Source organism: Mytilus edulis, chromosome 1 (genome assembly GCF_963676685.1).
Source record: "Mytilus edulis chromosome 1, xbMytEdul2.2, whole genome shotgun sequence".
In the NCBI taxonomy this organism is placed as follows: Eukaryota; Metazoa; Mollusca; class Bivalvia; order Mytilida; family Mytilidae; genus Mytilus; species Mytilus edulis.
In genome coordinates, this window is record NC_092344.1 from 61,687,602 (window position 1) to 61,705,675 (window position 18,074).

Genomic DNA, 18,074 nt, shown 5'->3' on the forward strand with positions numbered 1-18,074 from the left:
AAATTTTATCAAAAAAAATAGCACGTATCCACTTTAACAGAGGGAAACAATGTTTAATTATATGCTGCATTTAGGTAAGACAATTATTGAAAAGACATGCATCTAACAATTTTTCGATTTTCATCGTACAAATCTTCAAAAATATATATTAACATGTCGCCCACGTTATCAATGTACATGTAAACTGCATGGTTCGTTCATATAAATCTTTAGTTTTAGTGTGAGAGACTGTTTGTAATAAATATATTGAAGAACATGTGAAAAAAAGAAATTTCTGAAGTACAAAAAGACATACTTCGATAAATATTTGAAATTTTTCTTTTTGATTTAAAACTAAATGAATACCGACATGTCTTGTCGTTGTAGCCCTCCAACAGTGGCCACCATTTTGAAAATATTACTGAAGGCTGTCAAAATAAGATCTTTTCAAGCAAATTTTGAAGCAAAACGTTTGATACCTGACCTGATATGGTTTGCAATTTCGTTTAAATGAATATGATGTCGATTTTTTAGGGGTTTGGAGGACATAAGTAACAATAAATTAGTTGAGAAAATAGATTTTACAAAAGGGTCCCATTGCAATTTTCTCGAGTTTTAACAAAGAAGTCAATTGAGGCTGTGTGGCTATGTCTCCTCAATTTTCAAACTTATTTCGAAGCAAGAAATCATATATCTGAACTGAAACTGAAAACATATTTAAATGTAAAAAAAATGTTTACTGTAAAACGCGGGGTTTGGAGGGAAAATATACATGATAACAAAAAAGTTATGACCGTTTTATCTAGGTACACCGTTCACTTTCATTGATAATCAATCGGTCATTAATGATATAAAACTGAAGTGTAAAAGTCACGTGATGACCGATATAGTTGGATATGGTTTACTAGTTTATTATGAGTATGAATAAAACGACCTATGGAGTATACTTCAATTGAAAAGGTATCAAACAATACAAAATCATCACAATTTGTGGTAATTCACACACTACTGCTTTTGTCCTGTACTCTCAATACATATGCGTATCTGGACAAACACACATGACAAAACGTTGGTTCAAAAATTCTAAAAATGAATAGTGTTTTCTGAAAGTATAATATTCAGTCAAGCACAAATGGACCCGATTGAAGAAAAGAAAGCAAATTATATCTGATAGTACAAAGATCAAATGTGAGTTATGCTCAGCACAAGTTAATCCTATTTCAGAAAACCCTTCTGTTAAATTTGATTTTTAATTTTTACTTTATCATGGAGAGTTGTAATCATGAAAATAATTTATCGATAAAACCATATTAGAAACACATATAACATACAAGGGATCATCAGTGATACGCAGCACTGAACTTAAATTCAATATCATGATCAAACTCCCTTGTTGACTGATTCGAATTGTACATGTAAATCAATAGTTCCCTTTGCGGTGGTATACTAACACAGAAATTATTGTTTTGGAATTTTGGGTCCTCAATCCTCTTCAACTTTGTACTTGTTTGGCTTTTAAACTGTTTTGATATGAGCGTCACTGATGAGTCTTATGTAGACGAAACGCGCGTCTGGCGTATAAAATTATAATCCTAGTACCTTTGATAACTATTTTGTTATTCAAATATACCGGCTTCCGATCCACAAATCAATTATCACGGTGATGAAAAAGAGATTTGAATCAGGGAATGTGTCATAGAAAAAATAACACCAAAGCAGAGAGCAAAAAACAAAATGATCCCCTTTTTATTTTTCTGAAGTACACAACACTATTAAGCAATTATGAATAAACTACTATATTGCTTGAATTTGTGCGTTCCAGGTCCGGTGTCATCTGAACATAACTCGGGGATTTTTACCACATACACTACACCTGAAATTCATCAGGTATTGTATATTAGATATGCATAGTTGACAACACTGACATTTGTTCGCTCCAATGATATTTTTTCAGAATTTTCACATGCATTTATAACGCAAAATAATTGAAAATATTCCTAGGAGATCAGTTATATTACAATAGGGAAAATTCATTATTATAGAAAGAAAAACAACTCAATTTCATCCATTTCAAATAATTCACCATCATATGACACTGCATTTTTAATATTAACATAGTCTCAATATATTATTAAATCGGTAACCATACGAAGAAATATATAACAACAAATTCTTAAAAGAAATTACAGACCAATTGTAACAATATTAAGTGTTTTTGTAACTTCAGGAAAACTTTTTCAAAATATGTGTAGTAGGAAAATGGGTCTTTTTTTATAATTGAAACATGTATTGTAAAGGCAACATTAGCATACCGCTTTACAACAGTAATAAACCGTTCAATCGAAAAAAATTCCGGGTCACAAACCTAGACCGAGGTAAAATCACAATCATGATCACCTATAAGAGGATATGGGATTTATGCGATACATATTACAATAAGAACTAATGGCATTGGTAGAAAAAAAATCAATAAGATTTATGATTTCATATAATCTAGCACTACATTTACTTTGAATTTCTTTTGACTTACATTATGTCATTTCTATTCAGAATCGCTGCACTTTACTTTTTTTTTAAAAGAAATAGTACAGTAAGAACTGTCTTACAATTCAAATAGTGTTCACTGAAATATTCTAAATTTGTGTTTAGTTCAGCAAATCCTATGTATGTCGTTGGCATTGATATGTATTCGTCTTGTTGTGTTAAGTCTATTTCCTTTTTACGAACCATCTGTTTTAAACATGTTTTGTCTTTGGCTAAACTGAGTACCAGAGTTCAAATAATACCATTGTGTGGCAGAGTCAAGTCCTGTGATAGTAATTTATATATGGTTCTTGTTTAGCGTTTTAGTACATTGTATGTTTATATTTGATGATGCATTTTGTGTTGTGAATTCAACCCAGAATAATAATAAGTTTTATTTTTCAAAGCTTCACAGTACTATTGCAAATACATTACAGGATCCTGCATACTGTAAACCAACTTTTTTTCGCGAGCTATTTATTTTGGGGACTTTTGCGAGTAGAAAATAAATGCGAATATAAGTTGTTGCGAATATGTTAAGCTTTGATCTTTCATTTATAAACCACATCACATAAAATACAAAATCGCATTATCAAATTAGCGCGAAGTGGACAAGAAGGGGTAAAACGCGAAATAAAGTTGATTAACAATATATCCTTCAAATTGTGATACGTTATGTTCATTTCTGTTTGACCTTGTCAGCTTACTGTAACAAATAATAATATACAAACTGTAAGAATTTTGACAATTTCAAGGCATTGTTATAAATATGTACCATAGTCGACTTTCTTTTGTAAAAAATGTGAGGCTACCTACGCATACTATATAGGCGTATCAATGTACTCTGACTGGTAAGATAATAACACAAAAAGATAACCATCACAGTTTTGAATGCTGCTACTGATTGGCCAATCAATCAAAAAGGAAGACGGAAGTTTCGACAATTACATCACTTTCGTTAGTCGCGGGCAGATAGTTGTCTCATTGGCATTTATGACTAAACGAACAGCCCTTTTTGTAAGTCGCTGTAAAAATGTTTAATAAAGCATGTTCAAACTTGGATAAAGGCAACGACTGTCGATACTCTTTTGCGTATTGACTTTACTTGTGCAAATGGTCTATATTTTAAGATATTTGAAAACACTTTTAGTGTTCAAAGGAAAAACTATAAATTGGTTTAGACAAGTTTATTAATACACTCAGGCACATTGTGTGCAACAAGAGCAACAAAATGTAGTATACAAAATAATACATTGGTCAATAAATGTTACAAATAAAAAATAACGCAACCCTTTTATCGAAAAAGAGGTTTTTCAGTTTTTGTGAAGTAAGTTCAGGATAGTACTAGCGTAGAGTTAAATTTTTAAGATAGATTATTGATAGAGTTCATGCACTTCGGATTTATTTAATATTGGCCAGGCTTTACGAATAAGGTTCGTCAGAATCAATTCTGTTCCGCTTCTGATTTTTCCGCTGTTTTAGTATTGGACGATTCCATGGGTAGAAATCACTGGGTTGCGTTGAATTAATGAATGGACTTTTATCTGCATCGATATTTTGAGTGTTTCTGTTCTTCGTTTCTTTGTTATCTGTGTGTATTGGTTCACTGTCATCGCTTGGTTCGTATAATTCCCCTTCTATGAACAGCTTATCTCTTATCAATATAGCTTTCTTTCGGTCTTTCTTTGCCTGCTTTAATATAGGATATAGTTTTTTCCTCTTCTTTTCGATTTTTACCGGAAATTGTTCTCTGACAGAAATATGTGTCCCCTCTAATTTGTGACAGTTCCTCATAACTAATTGTTTATCTTTCAAAGATACAAATTTAGTCATTAGTCTTTGAATATTTTGTCTTTGTTTTCCAAAACGATGTACAGAAACGAAATTGACATTTTCCCCTATTCCCAGATTTTTGTGGATAAAATTTCTTACAATGTTTTCTGTATTCTCATTTGGCTCCTGTTTTATTCCGGATATTACGATATTGTTAGTCATTGATCTCCATTGTAACTCATCGACATCGCTTTGAATATTAATCAATCGCTCATTGACGCATTTCATATCGAATGTGTTTTCTTTAACATTTTCTGCTTCCTCTAACAATGATATTTTAGACATATTTTCTTTGCAGCGATCTATAATTTTATGCACAACCGTACCCATTTGTTCTCCCTTTTCTTCGATCATTTTATTTCGGTTAAACACAATTTCGCACTTCTGTTCTACGTTTTCTATTCGTGTTACCATTAGATATAATTTCCGCTCAAGTTGCGATATCCTAGTAACTTCGCGCTCAAGCTTTCTGCATTGTGTCTGGAGGTCTGCCACGACAGCAAGTACAGAGTTCAATATAGATATAGTTTTGGTATCGAATTCTTTGTAGTCCGACATTATGATTCAAAATACATATAATAAAAATATTGTTTTTGCAATTGAATGCTGAAAGAACAATGGAGAACAATTAATCACCACTAACAACCCGACGACGTTAGCAACGTAAGCGATGCTCTTGTAGTGATAAAAATATTCTTCATTAATGTTGAGAAATCTGTACAGTTGTAGAGATATAAATTTTACCGTTCAAATAAAATCCTTGGAATCTGTGACTTCAGTCCATTTGATAAGTTTAGTTGCTAGCCTAGATCCTGATAATTTGAGTTTTTGCAGGAGCAAAATAAAGCATGACTGCCTGCTAGTACATCCGGGTAAAATCTACATTTAACACCATATATGTATACCTATGCAATAACAAAATATAAACTGCAAATAAAATAGTTTACACATTTTAATAACTGAATATATCTTTTATGTTTGTCATATAGGTGTATCCAGCAAGTGGACCAGTTAATGGTGGAACATTGTTGACAATATCTGGAAATCACCTTGGAAATGTAAATGATAGTATTTTCGTTGATATCGGTGGAGTAAGATGTTCCCGAGTTAGAGTCCTAACACCCTATACTAAGTAAAGATTTGTTTTTTACAAATAATGATACACATGTATACAGAACATGTCATAGAAAGCATTGATTGAATCATCAAACAAAAAGTGACTCTACATGATGAAATGTTTGTCTTAACTGTCACAAAGCAGTAAAGTAATATACAACATGTAGGAAATGTGAATACAAAAAAGCATACCTTAATATATTATCTTGATATCTATATCATTAACGGAAAGCATAATACTAAAATTTATGATAAAAGAGATGATTTTTTTTATTTCCTATCGTTAATTATCCATTTTTAGATGGTGACGTTGCTATCTTACAATGTTTATATATCTCAACGATTCGCTCGTGTATGTAACAATGTTTTAGATTTTAACGAGAGAAATTTATGTATTACTGAAAAATTATTACACCAGGGTTTTCAATAACACAAACTATTCAAAACATTTACTAAATTTAATCATCGGTATAAGGACACCATTCGTAAATATAGCTCAACATGCAGACTTATTATACGTTCAGGTATTTCACATCCAATATTTTATGGAAATATTCTTTATAAAGCACAACAATGTCAGTATTCACCTCAGAAACTAACAAAACCTATAAATAGACTTATTAAGAAGGGATATAGTTACGATTATGTCAGGTAATTAAAGATTGCATATTTTGGCATTAATATTGATTCACTTATGGGGTCTTTGCATCGGAACTCAACCCATTTATTTAAAAAAAAACAGTTGTTTGCATGACACGGGTTATGTATTTCTCATATATATTATGATGGTATGATACTTAACCCCTAACGAAAAGGATTGTGCCTGATATTCATATGATGAAGTCATAATCTTTCAATCAGTTTAATTGAAGTTTGGAGCTGACATGTCAGTTAACTGATAGTAGTCTGTTGTTATTTATGTATTATTAAGGTCTTTCCTTTTTCAAAAGGGAAAGACCTTACTGTATTTTTTCTGTTTATAAAGGTCTTTCCTTTTACAAAAAGGAAAGACCTTACTGTATTTCTTCTGTTTATTATTATTATTCTTCCACCAAACTTTGACAAATTTATCCGCGTTAACCGTAAAACGTGTCGCTTTCATGTTCACATTTTGTATCGGTGTCATGAATACCTATCCGGAACTCACCCTGTGAATCGAAATATTTTGTCGGTTCGGAGTAATCCCTCCGAAACCCAAAAACCTTGTTATCGTTCAAACACCGTAACCTTAATATGTAGAAAAAAAACGAAGGGTGAAATTTTATCAGGACCAGACCCTGGTTCTTCATTACATTTGGATCGAAAAGATTCAACGACTCATTGGTAGGGTTATATGCCCCTATTTAAATTAACCGGTGTCGGTTGGCCACCAAAACTCAGGATCTTCACCATTCATCATCAATTCATGTGACTTTGAAAAATATCTCAAGAGCAATGTGTATGTTGACCTTGACCTTTGAACTAACACCTTGTTAGCGGATAATCTCAGCAACCTTAATACTTTCAGAAGTGTTGTATAGTGGAGAATGTTTTGGTCATTAATGCGCAACTTTGTTTCATTTTGACCGAAGCGATTTGACCTTTCTGTAAGGGGCATAACTCTTGTTTTAGGTTTCTGAAAAGGCAAACTCAGCTTTTACTATATTACCAAAGGTCCTAGACCCATGGGGTCTTCAGCAATGACATTGGGAACCAATGACCTTGACAAAGGTCAAAAGGTCAAAGGTCAAGGTCATGTCCCATATAGCGAATTATGTGTTTTTGATCTTATTTTTAGGATTTTCAGTGTGTTTTAAAGCTTTTCTATACATTCTACGTCTATTGGAACATGTATTTTACATTACAAAAGTAGAGACCTCTCAATTGTTCAAGAACAATTGACATTTTAATTAAGTTTTTCCACTTTTCTGTGGAAAGACATTGTTTTTCTTCTGATTATTTTTTTTTTCTTCCGCCAAATTTTGTTCTTGCAATAAATGTTTGTTTCGCAATATGTCGCTTAGATATTTCTCATATGGTTTTGTATAGTGTATGCGCTTTTAAATTTTACCCTGCTAAGGCAAACCATTTTCTTTGTAAGAGTTATCTCCCTATTCACTGTGTGTCATGTGTGTGCATCTCCTTCGTAACAAAAAAGATAGCGACAAAATTCCTTTTACAAATTGTTCGTTACATCCTCAAGAATGTTTGGCTAATTTGGATCGAAGCGATTCGATGATATTTTATAGGAGTTATCTACCCCTACACAATAAATTTGTCGGTATGTAATTTCAACTCATCAACCGTTAACCGTATAAGCCTGGGATATTTTCATTTGAGGCCCCTATGTCCTAACTTAGAAAATGAGGTCAAGGTCAAAGGTCAAGGTCAAGTTCTCAATTGTGACTTTTGCTTGTTTTTACATTTTCTCAGACACTTTGAAAGATACATATAAAAGAACAAGTGCAAAATGTCTGCTTTATTGTAATGAAGATATGCTACATTTAGTTTGATACAATTTAATGGCATCTTATAGGAGTTGGTGCCCCTGAAATGTCTTGATATGAGGTTATTTGATATTAACTTCAACTAAGCTCATTATGAAGGCATTTGACCTTGTACAAAAGATTAGGTTACTAATTACCTTGAAAAATGACTACCGGAAGTGACCTTGAGAAAACCGGAAGTAGCCTTATTTTGCAATTTTTTCATATAAAAATACTCAGAATCCATATATTTTGCTATATACATACATAAACTTATTACTGAAGACTAAAAATGACTTCCAACAAACCGGAAGTGGCCAATTATCTCCCATTTTACATACAAAAGTATATAGAAACTATATGTTTTTGGAATCAGTGTGAAATAAGCTATCATTTGAGACCGGAGGTGACATTCATTTCACCGGAAGTAGCATATTATCTCCCTTATTTCACTCAAAAAAATATAATTAAACAATTATTTATCGCATCAGTATGAAGAAACTATCTTATCAAAATTTCTGTGGAAAGACTTTCAATTGTTCTCTGAACAATTGGTTTTTAATTAAGGTCTTTCCCTTTTGAAAAGGGAAAGACCTTACTGTATTTCTTTTCTTTATTATTATTATTATTATTATTCTTATTCCGCCAAACTTTGACGAAGTTAGCAGCCTTAACCGTAAGACGTGTCGCTTTCATGTTCACACTTTGTATCGGTGTCATGAATACCTATCCGGAACTCACCCTGTAACACCGTAACCGTAATAGGTAGAAAAAAACAAAGGATGAAATTTTTTCAGGACCAGACCCTGGTTCTTCGTTACATTTGGATCGAAAATATTCAACGACTCATTGGTAGGGTTATGCCCCTATTAAAATTAACCGGTGTCGGTTGGCTACCAAAACTCAGAAACCGTAAGTCGTAGACACCTAGGATCTTTACCATTCATCATCAATTCATGTGACTTTGAAAAATATCTCAAGGTCAAATGTGTATGTTGACCTTGACCTTTGAACTAACACCTTGTTAGGGGATAATCTCAGCAACCTTAATACTTTCAGAAGTGTTGTATAGTGGAAAATGCTTGGGTCATTAATGCGCAACTTTGTTACATTTTGACCGAAGAGATTTGACCTTTCTGTAAGGGCATAACTCTTGTTTTAGGTTTCTGAAAAGGCAAAATCAGCTTTTACTATATTACCAAAGGTCCTAGACCCATGGGGTCTTCAGCAATGACATTGGGGACTAATGACCTTGACAAAGGTCAAAAGATCAAAGGTCAAGGTCATGTCCTATATAGCGAATTATGTGTTTTTGACCTTATTCATAGGATTTTCAGTGTGTTATAAAGCTTTTTAAGGTTGACCTTGACCTTTGACCTATCAACTTTTCAGTCGATATCTCAAAAACGATTGTACTTACAGAAATAGTAAATAGTGAAAAACGTTGAGGTGGATAACAAATCAGGCGCAACTTTTTTACATTTGACAATACATTCTACGTCTATTGGAACATGCATTTTACATTACAAGAGGAAAGACCTCTCAATTGTTCAAGAACAATTGACATTTTAATTGTCATTTTGTTTATTTTCTTTGGTTACACCTTCTGAAATCAGACTCGGATTTCTCTTGAACTGAATTTTAATATGCGTATTGTTATATTGGTACATGGGGAGGGTTGAGATCTCATAAACATGTTTAACATTTTTGCGCCTGTCCCAAGTCAGGAGCCTCTGGCCTTTGTTGACTTACTTGACTTAATCCACTTCGTCCCAAAGGGGACATAGGGCGACAACAGTTTCTTTCCATTTCTTCCCGTCCATGGTTATTCGTTTTGTCTCTTTCCAGGTCTCCCAAAATTTGATCAGTTCAGTTGTTAGTCCCCTGCACCCGGTGTTTTTTGGCCTCCCCCAGTTTCGATGTCCTTGGGGTTCCATTCTAGGGCTTGCTTGGTAATGTTTGAGTCATTTTTTCAGAGGTTATGTCGTATCAACTTCCACTTTCTAGTTCTTATTATCTGAGTTGTTGGCTGTTGTTTTGTTCTTCTTCATAACTCAATCTTGCTGGTTTGTATTTAGCCTCATTGATATCGTTTTTTTAGGGATTTTGCTGCTGTTTCAAGACTTTTGGTCTGATGTTGTGCATCTTGAAAGCGATGGGCTAATGTACCAATGTCATCAGCAAAATCTAGGTTTTCTAGACGTGTTGTGAGAGTCTATCCAATGCCTTTCGGATCTTTGTCGGCTGTTTAACAACCCAGTCAACTACTATTAGGAAAAAGAGGAGAGAAAGAATACAACCTTGACATACCCCAGTTGTAACAGGGAATGGTTCGGTCATAGTTCCACCATGCATAACTTGATAGGAAAATTAGACGTATAGCATTTTTATCATTTTGATGATCTTTTGTGGAATTCCGTAGTGTCCTACAATGTCCAAGAGCACCTGGTGGTCGATGCTATCAAAAGCTCTCTGGAAATCCACAAAATTTAGGTAAAGTGTTGTATGCGATTCTATTGTCCGAACGATGATAATTCTCAATGTGGCTATGTGGTCTACACATGATCTTTCTTGTCTGAAGCCAGCTTCTTTATCTCTTAGTATCTTATACGCATCATCTTCCCACCTCTCAAGTTGATCTTCCAGTTTAGTGAGGGTCTTGTGGTCTTTATCTTTGATTGGTGTATTTGAGGTTGGTGGTTTACCGTTTAATTGCGTTGTATATGGTTTTGATGTCTCCCTTACTACAGGCGGCTTCGGCTTCTTTGTGTAGTTGTTCCATGAAGTTCCTTTTATCTTGTTTGCAGCTTTTCTTCACCTCTTTATCTTTATTGCTATACTGTTCTTGTGTCTGCTTGTTCTGCTGTCTAGTTATAGCCGTCACAACTTTTTCTTTCACTTGGCGTCTTTCATTGACAATTTTCCATGTATTTTCTGACATCCAGTGCTTTCGGTAATGTTGTAGATAACCGACCATTTCTTCACATGATTGAACAATAGAATCTTTGATCATTTCCCATGCTGTGTTTGTGTTAGTTTCGTCATCATGTAGGTTTTCAAGTACACTGAATTTGATTTGAAGCAGAATTTGATAGTCTTGAATTTGATAGGGTCTTTAAATAGATCACCATTTATTTATTTTTTAGATTTTTTTTGTTTTTGTTTAAAGCAGTTTTAGTTGTATTTTTGCAATGCTTATGTGGTGATCTGGTGCAATATAGGCTCCTCTCTTATTTCGCACATCTTGTAGAGGTGACCTCCATATTTGTGATATAGCAATATGGTCTAATTGATTTTCTGTTACTCCATTTGGCGAAACCCAAGTAACTTTGTGATAGTTTTTATTGGCAAAAAGTGTGCCTCCTATTACTAGACTGTTTACAGCACAGAAATCAGCAAAGATTTGACCGTTCTCATTCATTTCACAAATTCCATTTGGTCCCATTTCTCTTTCTCTCCCTGCCCTGTCCTTACAATTACCCACTTTTGCATTGAGGTCTTCTATTATCATGAGGATGTCTCGTTTTAGCACAGAATTTACAGTGGTTTGCAGAGAGTAAAAGTCATCTTTCTCTTCTTCATCTGCATTACTTGATGGTCAGTAAACCTGGATTATGGTTGTTTTCTGAAATTTTTTGTCAAACCTGGCAGTGATTATTCTAGATGACACAGGGTTCCATTCTACAGAGAGACTGTTTTGCCTTTTTAGTAAGCATGAATCCAACACTTTTATGATGAGCATCAGTGGCGTTTGTGTTACCCGAATAGATGATGGTATGACCAGTGTTTAGTGTTGTCATGCCGGATGTATTCCATCTTACTTCACTGAGTCCTAAAATCTCAATACTGTATCTGTCCATTTCTTTGGCTGTCTGCAAGCTCTTTCCACTTTGATACAGTGTTTGTACATTCCAAGTCCCAATTTTGGTTGGATACTTAGGTGAGAACAACTTCATCGGCCTTCGCGCAATATGTGGTTTTGTTTTTCTGTTTACCTCTATCTCAAGCCGCTGACGAGTAAGAGGGTTTTCTTCTGTAGTCGTTTCAGTAACGTATGTTTTTTAAGTTAGGGATGTTGGTCTTAAGCTACACCTTTTACGTGAAGGGTCGGGTTGTTCTGTAGGGGTTGTCCATCCCTTAGACGATTGATTTGCTAACGAGTTCCATCTACCCGGATTTTCTGTTTGGATTAACTTCCATAGCCTTTGACTATTTCCAAGTCACTAACAAGGCAGTGGGCAAGTAACCCATAGCTGGGGCAAGGTTGATGAGAGCCAGGGCGTATCCGCTCGCCGGCAGGCCTGCACTCTGCATTTCTGAGGCCATTGCTGCTCTGAGATCCCTTTCAAATTATCCTGAGATACTAGACCCCAGTATCCGGTATTGCCGCGAGGAGGCATTGCAAGAGCCTTGATGGTGTAGAGGCTTTGTACTAGCAGGACAGGCCCTCTTTTCATCCATAAAGTGAATTAGCCGATGGTGGGTGTTAAGTCTATGAACTCACCACACTAGACGCATATCACCATCATGTGTGCAAACACACTGATACACTGGCCTTTGTTAGTCTTGTATAATTTTTAATTTTAGTTTCTTGTGTACAATTTGGAGTTTAGTATGGCGTTCATTATCAATGAAATAGTATATATATTTGTTAGGGGGCCAGCTGAGAGTGCGGGAATTTCTCGCTGCATTGAAGACCAGTTGGTGACCTTCTGCTGGTGTTTGTTCTGTGGTCGGGTTGTTGTCTCTTTGATACATTCCCATTTCAATTCCCAATTTTAATTTTACTTAATAGTTACGAGACACAAGACATTATTATTTATGACGAATATATCGAAACGTCGTCAACTTTCACAATGTTATTAAGAAATGACTGTAATATTTATTCTATCTATAAAGAAATAATATTTAAAAAAATGGTGCATACAAATAACCCGCGAATGTGTATAACGGTTTTAATGTTATTTCGAATAAACAGAAACAATATTAAAGTTATTCCTTATAATTTAATTCTAAAACAGGAGTACATAATGATGAAAACGTTAATAATGTCTCGGTCACATGACGTTCAGAAGACGTGTTACATCCAAAATAAAGTTATTTTGAATTATAACCAATTTAATTAAAATGAACACCGTAGTTTCATCACCGTTTTCCATTCCTTTTCATGATCTTTATTGATAATAGTTTCAAATTTTGAAGTTATGAAGTTATTAAAGTCGATACATTTTTGTATGCAGTGGAAAATTACTTTTTTTCAAATAGAAACTAAACTATTGATAATTAGAGCAACTTTCAGCATGGTCACTAGCACGCAATTTTGAGCTGAAACGTTATCTAAAATCAAAGCCGCTCTTAAAAACAGGACAGAAGTTAATATAATGAAGTTTAGCTTTTCAGTTCATTTTTTACTACCTCGAATTCAGTAGTATTCACGTACATTCTATTACGATATGTTCAGATTGTTCAATACATGTAGCTGTTATCTAAATGTACAAAACTCCAGCATTATGCAAAATTACTGAAAAGTATATGGAATGCCTACAAGGAAAAGGTACGATCACAACTAAGTTAAAAAGAAGAAAATGTTTAGACGTAAAGTTAGAACCAGACTAAGGTTTCAGATTATGTTACTATGAAATAACCGGTTAACACGTAAATGAATATACATGTGAATCCTCTACAGATGTTCTATTCACCTGAATGTTAGTGAATAAAACAACATCACTAATTTACAGTAACAAACACTAAGTATACACACTTAAGACAGCCGAAAGATAGCAGACGAATATTCAAACTCATAAATCTAAAATAAAAACAACGCCATGGCTTATGAAATAAACAAACAATAGTGCAGATGACACCACATAGAACACTAAACAATATGGACCCCAGCCCAGCTAAAACTGTGGTGATCTTAGGTACTCCGGAATGGTTAACAGGTCCTGTTCCCGTTTGGCACCCGTCGTGTTGCTAATTTTAGTACAAATCTGGTAAAATTCACCGCGGCTCGTCGATAAGACGTACACATTCTTATTCGGACGACTTTGTAGTAACGACTTTATGAACATATCCGTTATCGTCTTTGAAATTCAATTGATATACCATAACGGTCAATCAAGTCGTGATGGTGTGCGTAAAACTTACGAAGAGATGATTTCAACTTCACTATTTAGAACTCTTAGTTTAATGGCTTCCTTTTGTGCAGCAACCCTCTACCTAGGAAATCTTAATAGAAAAAACTTATATCGTAGCAATTGGAATATATATATATTCCTTAAGCAGGCGCTGGAATGATACTACATAAAAATGGAAAGTTCACATTTTGGAAGCTGAAATCTTTTTTGTCGGTAAGGTTTCTTCTTTAACCTACCCTCATTGTCCATTTCTAGATGCAAGTCAAGATTTTAAATAGACTTTATCTGTAGTGTCATTTATATCAGGTGTGTTCTGGTCTATTCATCGTTTCCTACTTATTCTAAAAAAAATACAAATTCTTACAAGTAGTGTTTTTTTTCTTATTTTGAACAGTTTGACTTGTGTCCTTGGATATAGCAACGATTATCAGACAAAGGGGATATTGGTTTTAGTAAGTGGAAGTAACTACAGCGATTCAAACACTTACTTCACTTTCAAGGTAACTAGCATATTTTTTTCTTTATAGTCACTTGTATTAATATTGTTATTAAATGGTTTTATAAGTGTTGTTAGTGAAAACCTTTACTGCTCAGAATTCAATTTCTTTTTTTAAGGTGCAAACATTATATTTTTCAAAGCTTTATTCTGTAAAATGAATTTTAACATAATGCAGTAATACAATACATTAAAATGCAGATGTTGTAATAAAATAATATCAATTTGATAAAATCTGAAAATATAAAATCATTATCAAGACTTTCAAAATATTCTCATATCTGTGATTTTTTTTTTATTTAAGGAACCTAAACTCATACATTTTCGCCCAGGGAAAGGAATCTTATCTGGAAACACAACTATATTAATTAGCGGTGTCGATATTGGATTCGAAGGACAAAATCGGTACACAATTACCTTATGTGACGATGTGTTTCGCATAGAATGCAGGTATACCAGTATTTGTTAACGCAGAAATAAAATATCAGAACATTAAAAACTTATACGATTTGATTATTGTAGGAAAGATTGAGGACTATATACACTGAGAAACATATATTTACGTTAATCTGATATGGTCTTGGTTCATAGAAATCGTATTTTTCTATCAAACCTTGATTAATTAAGTAGGTTATTAAAGATTGGAATATAAAAAAGTACATTGTATGTCATGTGCCAATGGTACAGCTCTCCATCTGAGCCACAATGTGTAAAAGGTGAACAGTTATAAGTCCTTCAACACGGAACTTTGGATCATACCAAATAGCATGTTATTAAGGACCCAAAAATGACTAGTGTCAAACGATTCAAACTTGAAAACCAACGCCGGTCTTTTTTATATAAAGAATGAGAAACGGGAGACACTTATTAACCACATCAATAAATGATAGCAACTCAAAAACATGTGCCTGACATGGGACCGGTTCCAACCTTATACATGTTTTATTATAAACTTTAAGAATTGTAGATCGATTCGATATGGGTATCTTTTAAATAAGGAGAGGCATGAGTTTTCGACATAACCTTATTAGCAACTGAACAGTAACTTTTACATTTTAATTTGATATAAACATCATCTGAAAAGGCCTTAACAAACAGTCATTTGAAAAAACAGTTTTTCTTTCAACCGTCAGTATTTAATACTGTGATCATTCAGTTTTGTTAAAATAATTCGCTTGTAGTCAATGTGGTAGTTTTCAGTTGCGATACAACCAACTCAGTATGTGCTTTGATGTTGGTGATATGTACAGGTAAATTACGTATGAACTGATTATAGTTGAAAGCATACAAATAGTCTGCATGGTTCTTCATTTATCGCAGTGGATTAGTCTGGAAAAAACACTAAAAGAGTTGAAATAACTGGGCAATTAAATTTTAAGTCTTACATTAGAACCTGTTAAGATGAAAATGAACATTGCATAAAATTGGTTTATTAGTGCCTAGATGTACTATCAGCCCATTAATATTTTGGAAAACGATACAGTTACAAACAGATAGATAGATAGTTTGTTCTCATAAAACAATGCAAGTACAAGCTGTATTGTTTTGTTTTAAACTTTTTTATTCGAGCTTCACTGACATGACTAAGGAGCCTTTTGTAAACAAAACATGCGTCTGGTGCAAATATCAATCTTGGTATATATGATGAGTTTATTTGTAGGAGTTTAATTACCAGTAGGTAAACATGGATATTTCCAACAATATCATAAAGACGTATCATTTTTGAAAAAAGAGGGACGAAAGATACCAAAAGGACAGTCAAACTCATAAATCGAAAATAAACTGACAACGCTATGGCTAAAGATGAAAAAGACAAACAGAAAAACAATAGTACACATGACACAACATAGAAAACGAAAGAATAAACAACACGAACCCCATTAAAAACTAGGTGTGATCTCAGTTGCTCCGGAAGGGTAAGCAGATCCTGCTCCACAAGTGACACCCGTCATGTTGCTTATGTGATAACAAATCCGTCAAATAGTCTACTTCGGTAGGTCACATTCATGAAAGGGAAGGGGATTGTAGTTACGACGTAAGGAACATATCCGATATCATTTGTAAAACGGTCAACCAACTCGTGATGGCGTCCGTAAAATTTACAAAGGAATGATTTCAACTTCACCATTAGGAACTCTTGTTTTAATAGCCTCCTTTTGAACAGCAACCCTCTATCAGGAAAATCATGATAGGAAATGCAAACACGGGATTATCGTACCAATTGGAAGATATATACCCCGTATGCTGATGTCGCTGGAATATTGCTACTTAGAAATGGAACGTTCACAATTGGAAAGCTTTAATCATCTCTTTGTCGTAAAGATTTGTTTTCAACCGACTCTCATTGTCAATTTCTAGATGTCAGTCAAGATATGAGGCCGATTTAACTGTATCTGTAGTATCCGTTATCTTAAGTTCGATGGGATAGATGCGTTTCACATAGTCACCAAATTTTGAATTGTTTAGTGAAAGAACATCATCTATATAGCGGAAAGTAGAGTTAAAGGAAATCGATAACTTCTTATCTTTCTTTCTAAGACGTTCCTGCATGAAGTCAGCCTCATAATAATAAAGAAACAATTCGGCAAGTAGAGGGGCACAATTCGTTCCCATTGGGATGCCGAAAGTCTGTTGAAAAACACGTCCTCCGAACGTAACAAATATGATGTCAATCAAGAAATCAAGCATCTTAATAATATCAGTTTCAGAGAATTTTTTGTTTGAATCAGAGTGATCCTTTACAAAGTAGGATTTATCCCTCCCTAAGACAAGACACTTGTATCTACGTTGGCCATTCTTTTTTATGAAGCAAAGCAATACCAACTTTTTCAATTTGTCTTTTAGTTCGGAATGTGGAATACTTGTGTAAAGAGTAGAAAAGTCAAATGTTTTAATACTGTTACAAGATGAGAGAGAGTTAGATTGTTTGTACTCTAAAAGATCTTTGGATTTTTTAAGTATCCACATCTGATTCACGCCACCTCTAGAATAGGCAGTTTCACAATAACTGTAATGCCCCTTTTTTGTTGCTGATAAAATAGACATAAAATAGACATAAATTTCTATTATAATTAATGTTAAATTAACTAAAACACTTGAACGTTTTTTTTCAAGTAGAAATAGATTATCTTAGTCTTATTTTCACCTTTTTTTGTTGGAATCTTGTTATATATTTGATTTGGTTTTTCACCGGTTTTGATTCGATCGCCATTAATGATGTCTAATGTCCACGAAATATTTTCTAACATATCAGCATGCTATCTTTAATGATTTTTAACAGGTTAAAGTTCTAGAAGTTAGAGCTGACATGACACATATTAATAATCGTGATTTATAAACTTTGAAACTTTTGCATAATTTATTTGTTTAACTTTGTTTTTAAGTAATTTTAAACGGTACCACTAATACTAAGCCAGTTGCTTATTATATACAGTTAAAATAGGATTGGCATTTCTCATTTCCAAGGAGGTATGTTTGTCCTGCATCCTCAGACATAGTTCATCGACTTCAGATATTTTGCATTAT

At 33.8% G+C, this 18,074-nt stretch overlaps 1 protein-coding gene across 1 annotated transcript; it reads right to left on the reverse strand.

Moving 5' to 3' along the window:
• Nucleotides 1-3,924: 3,924 nt before the first annotated feature.
• On the reverse strand, nt 3,925-4,893 carry LOC139524902 (uncharacterized). Its single transcript, XM_071320099.1, has one exon. It carries the CDS (start codon nt 4,891-4,893, stop codon nt 3,925-3,927), a length of 969 nt encoding a protein of 322 aa, XP_071176200.1.
• Between the last annotated feature and the right edge of the window lie 13,181 nt (nt 4,894-18,074).

Coding starts and splice junctions, on each gene's coding strand:
- LOC139524902 (XM_071320099.1), bottom strand. CDS start 4,893: ATGTCGGACTACAAAGAATTCGATACCAAAACTATATCTATATTGAAC.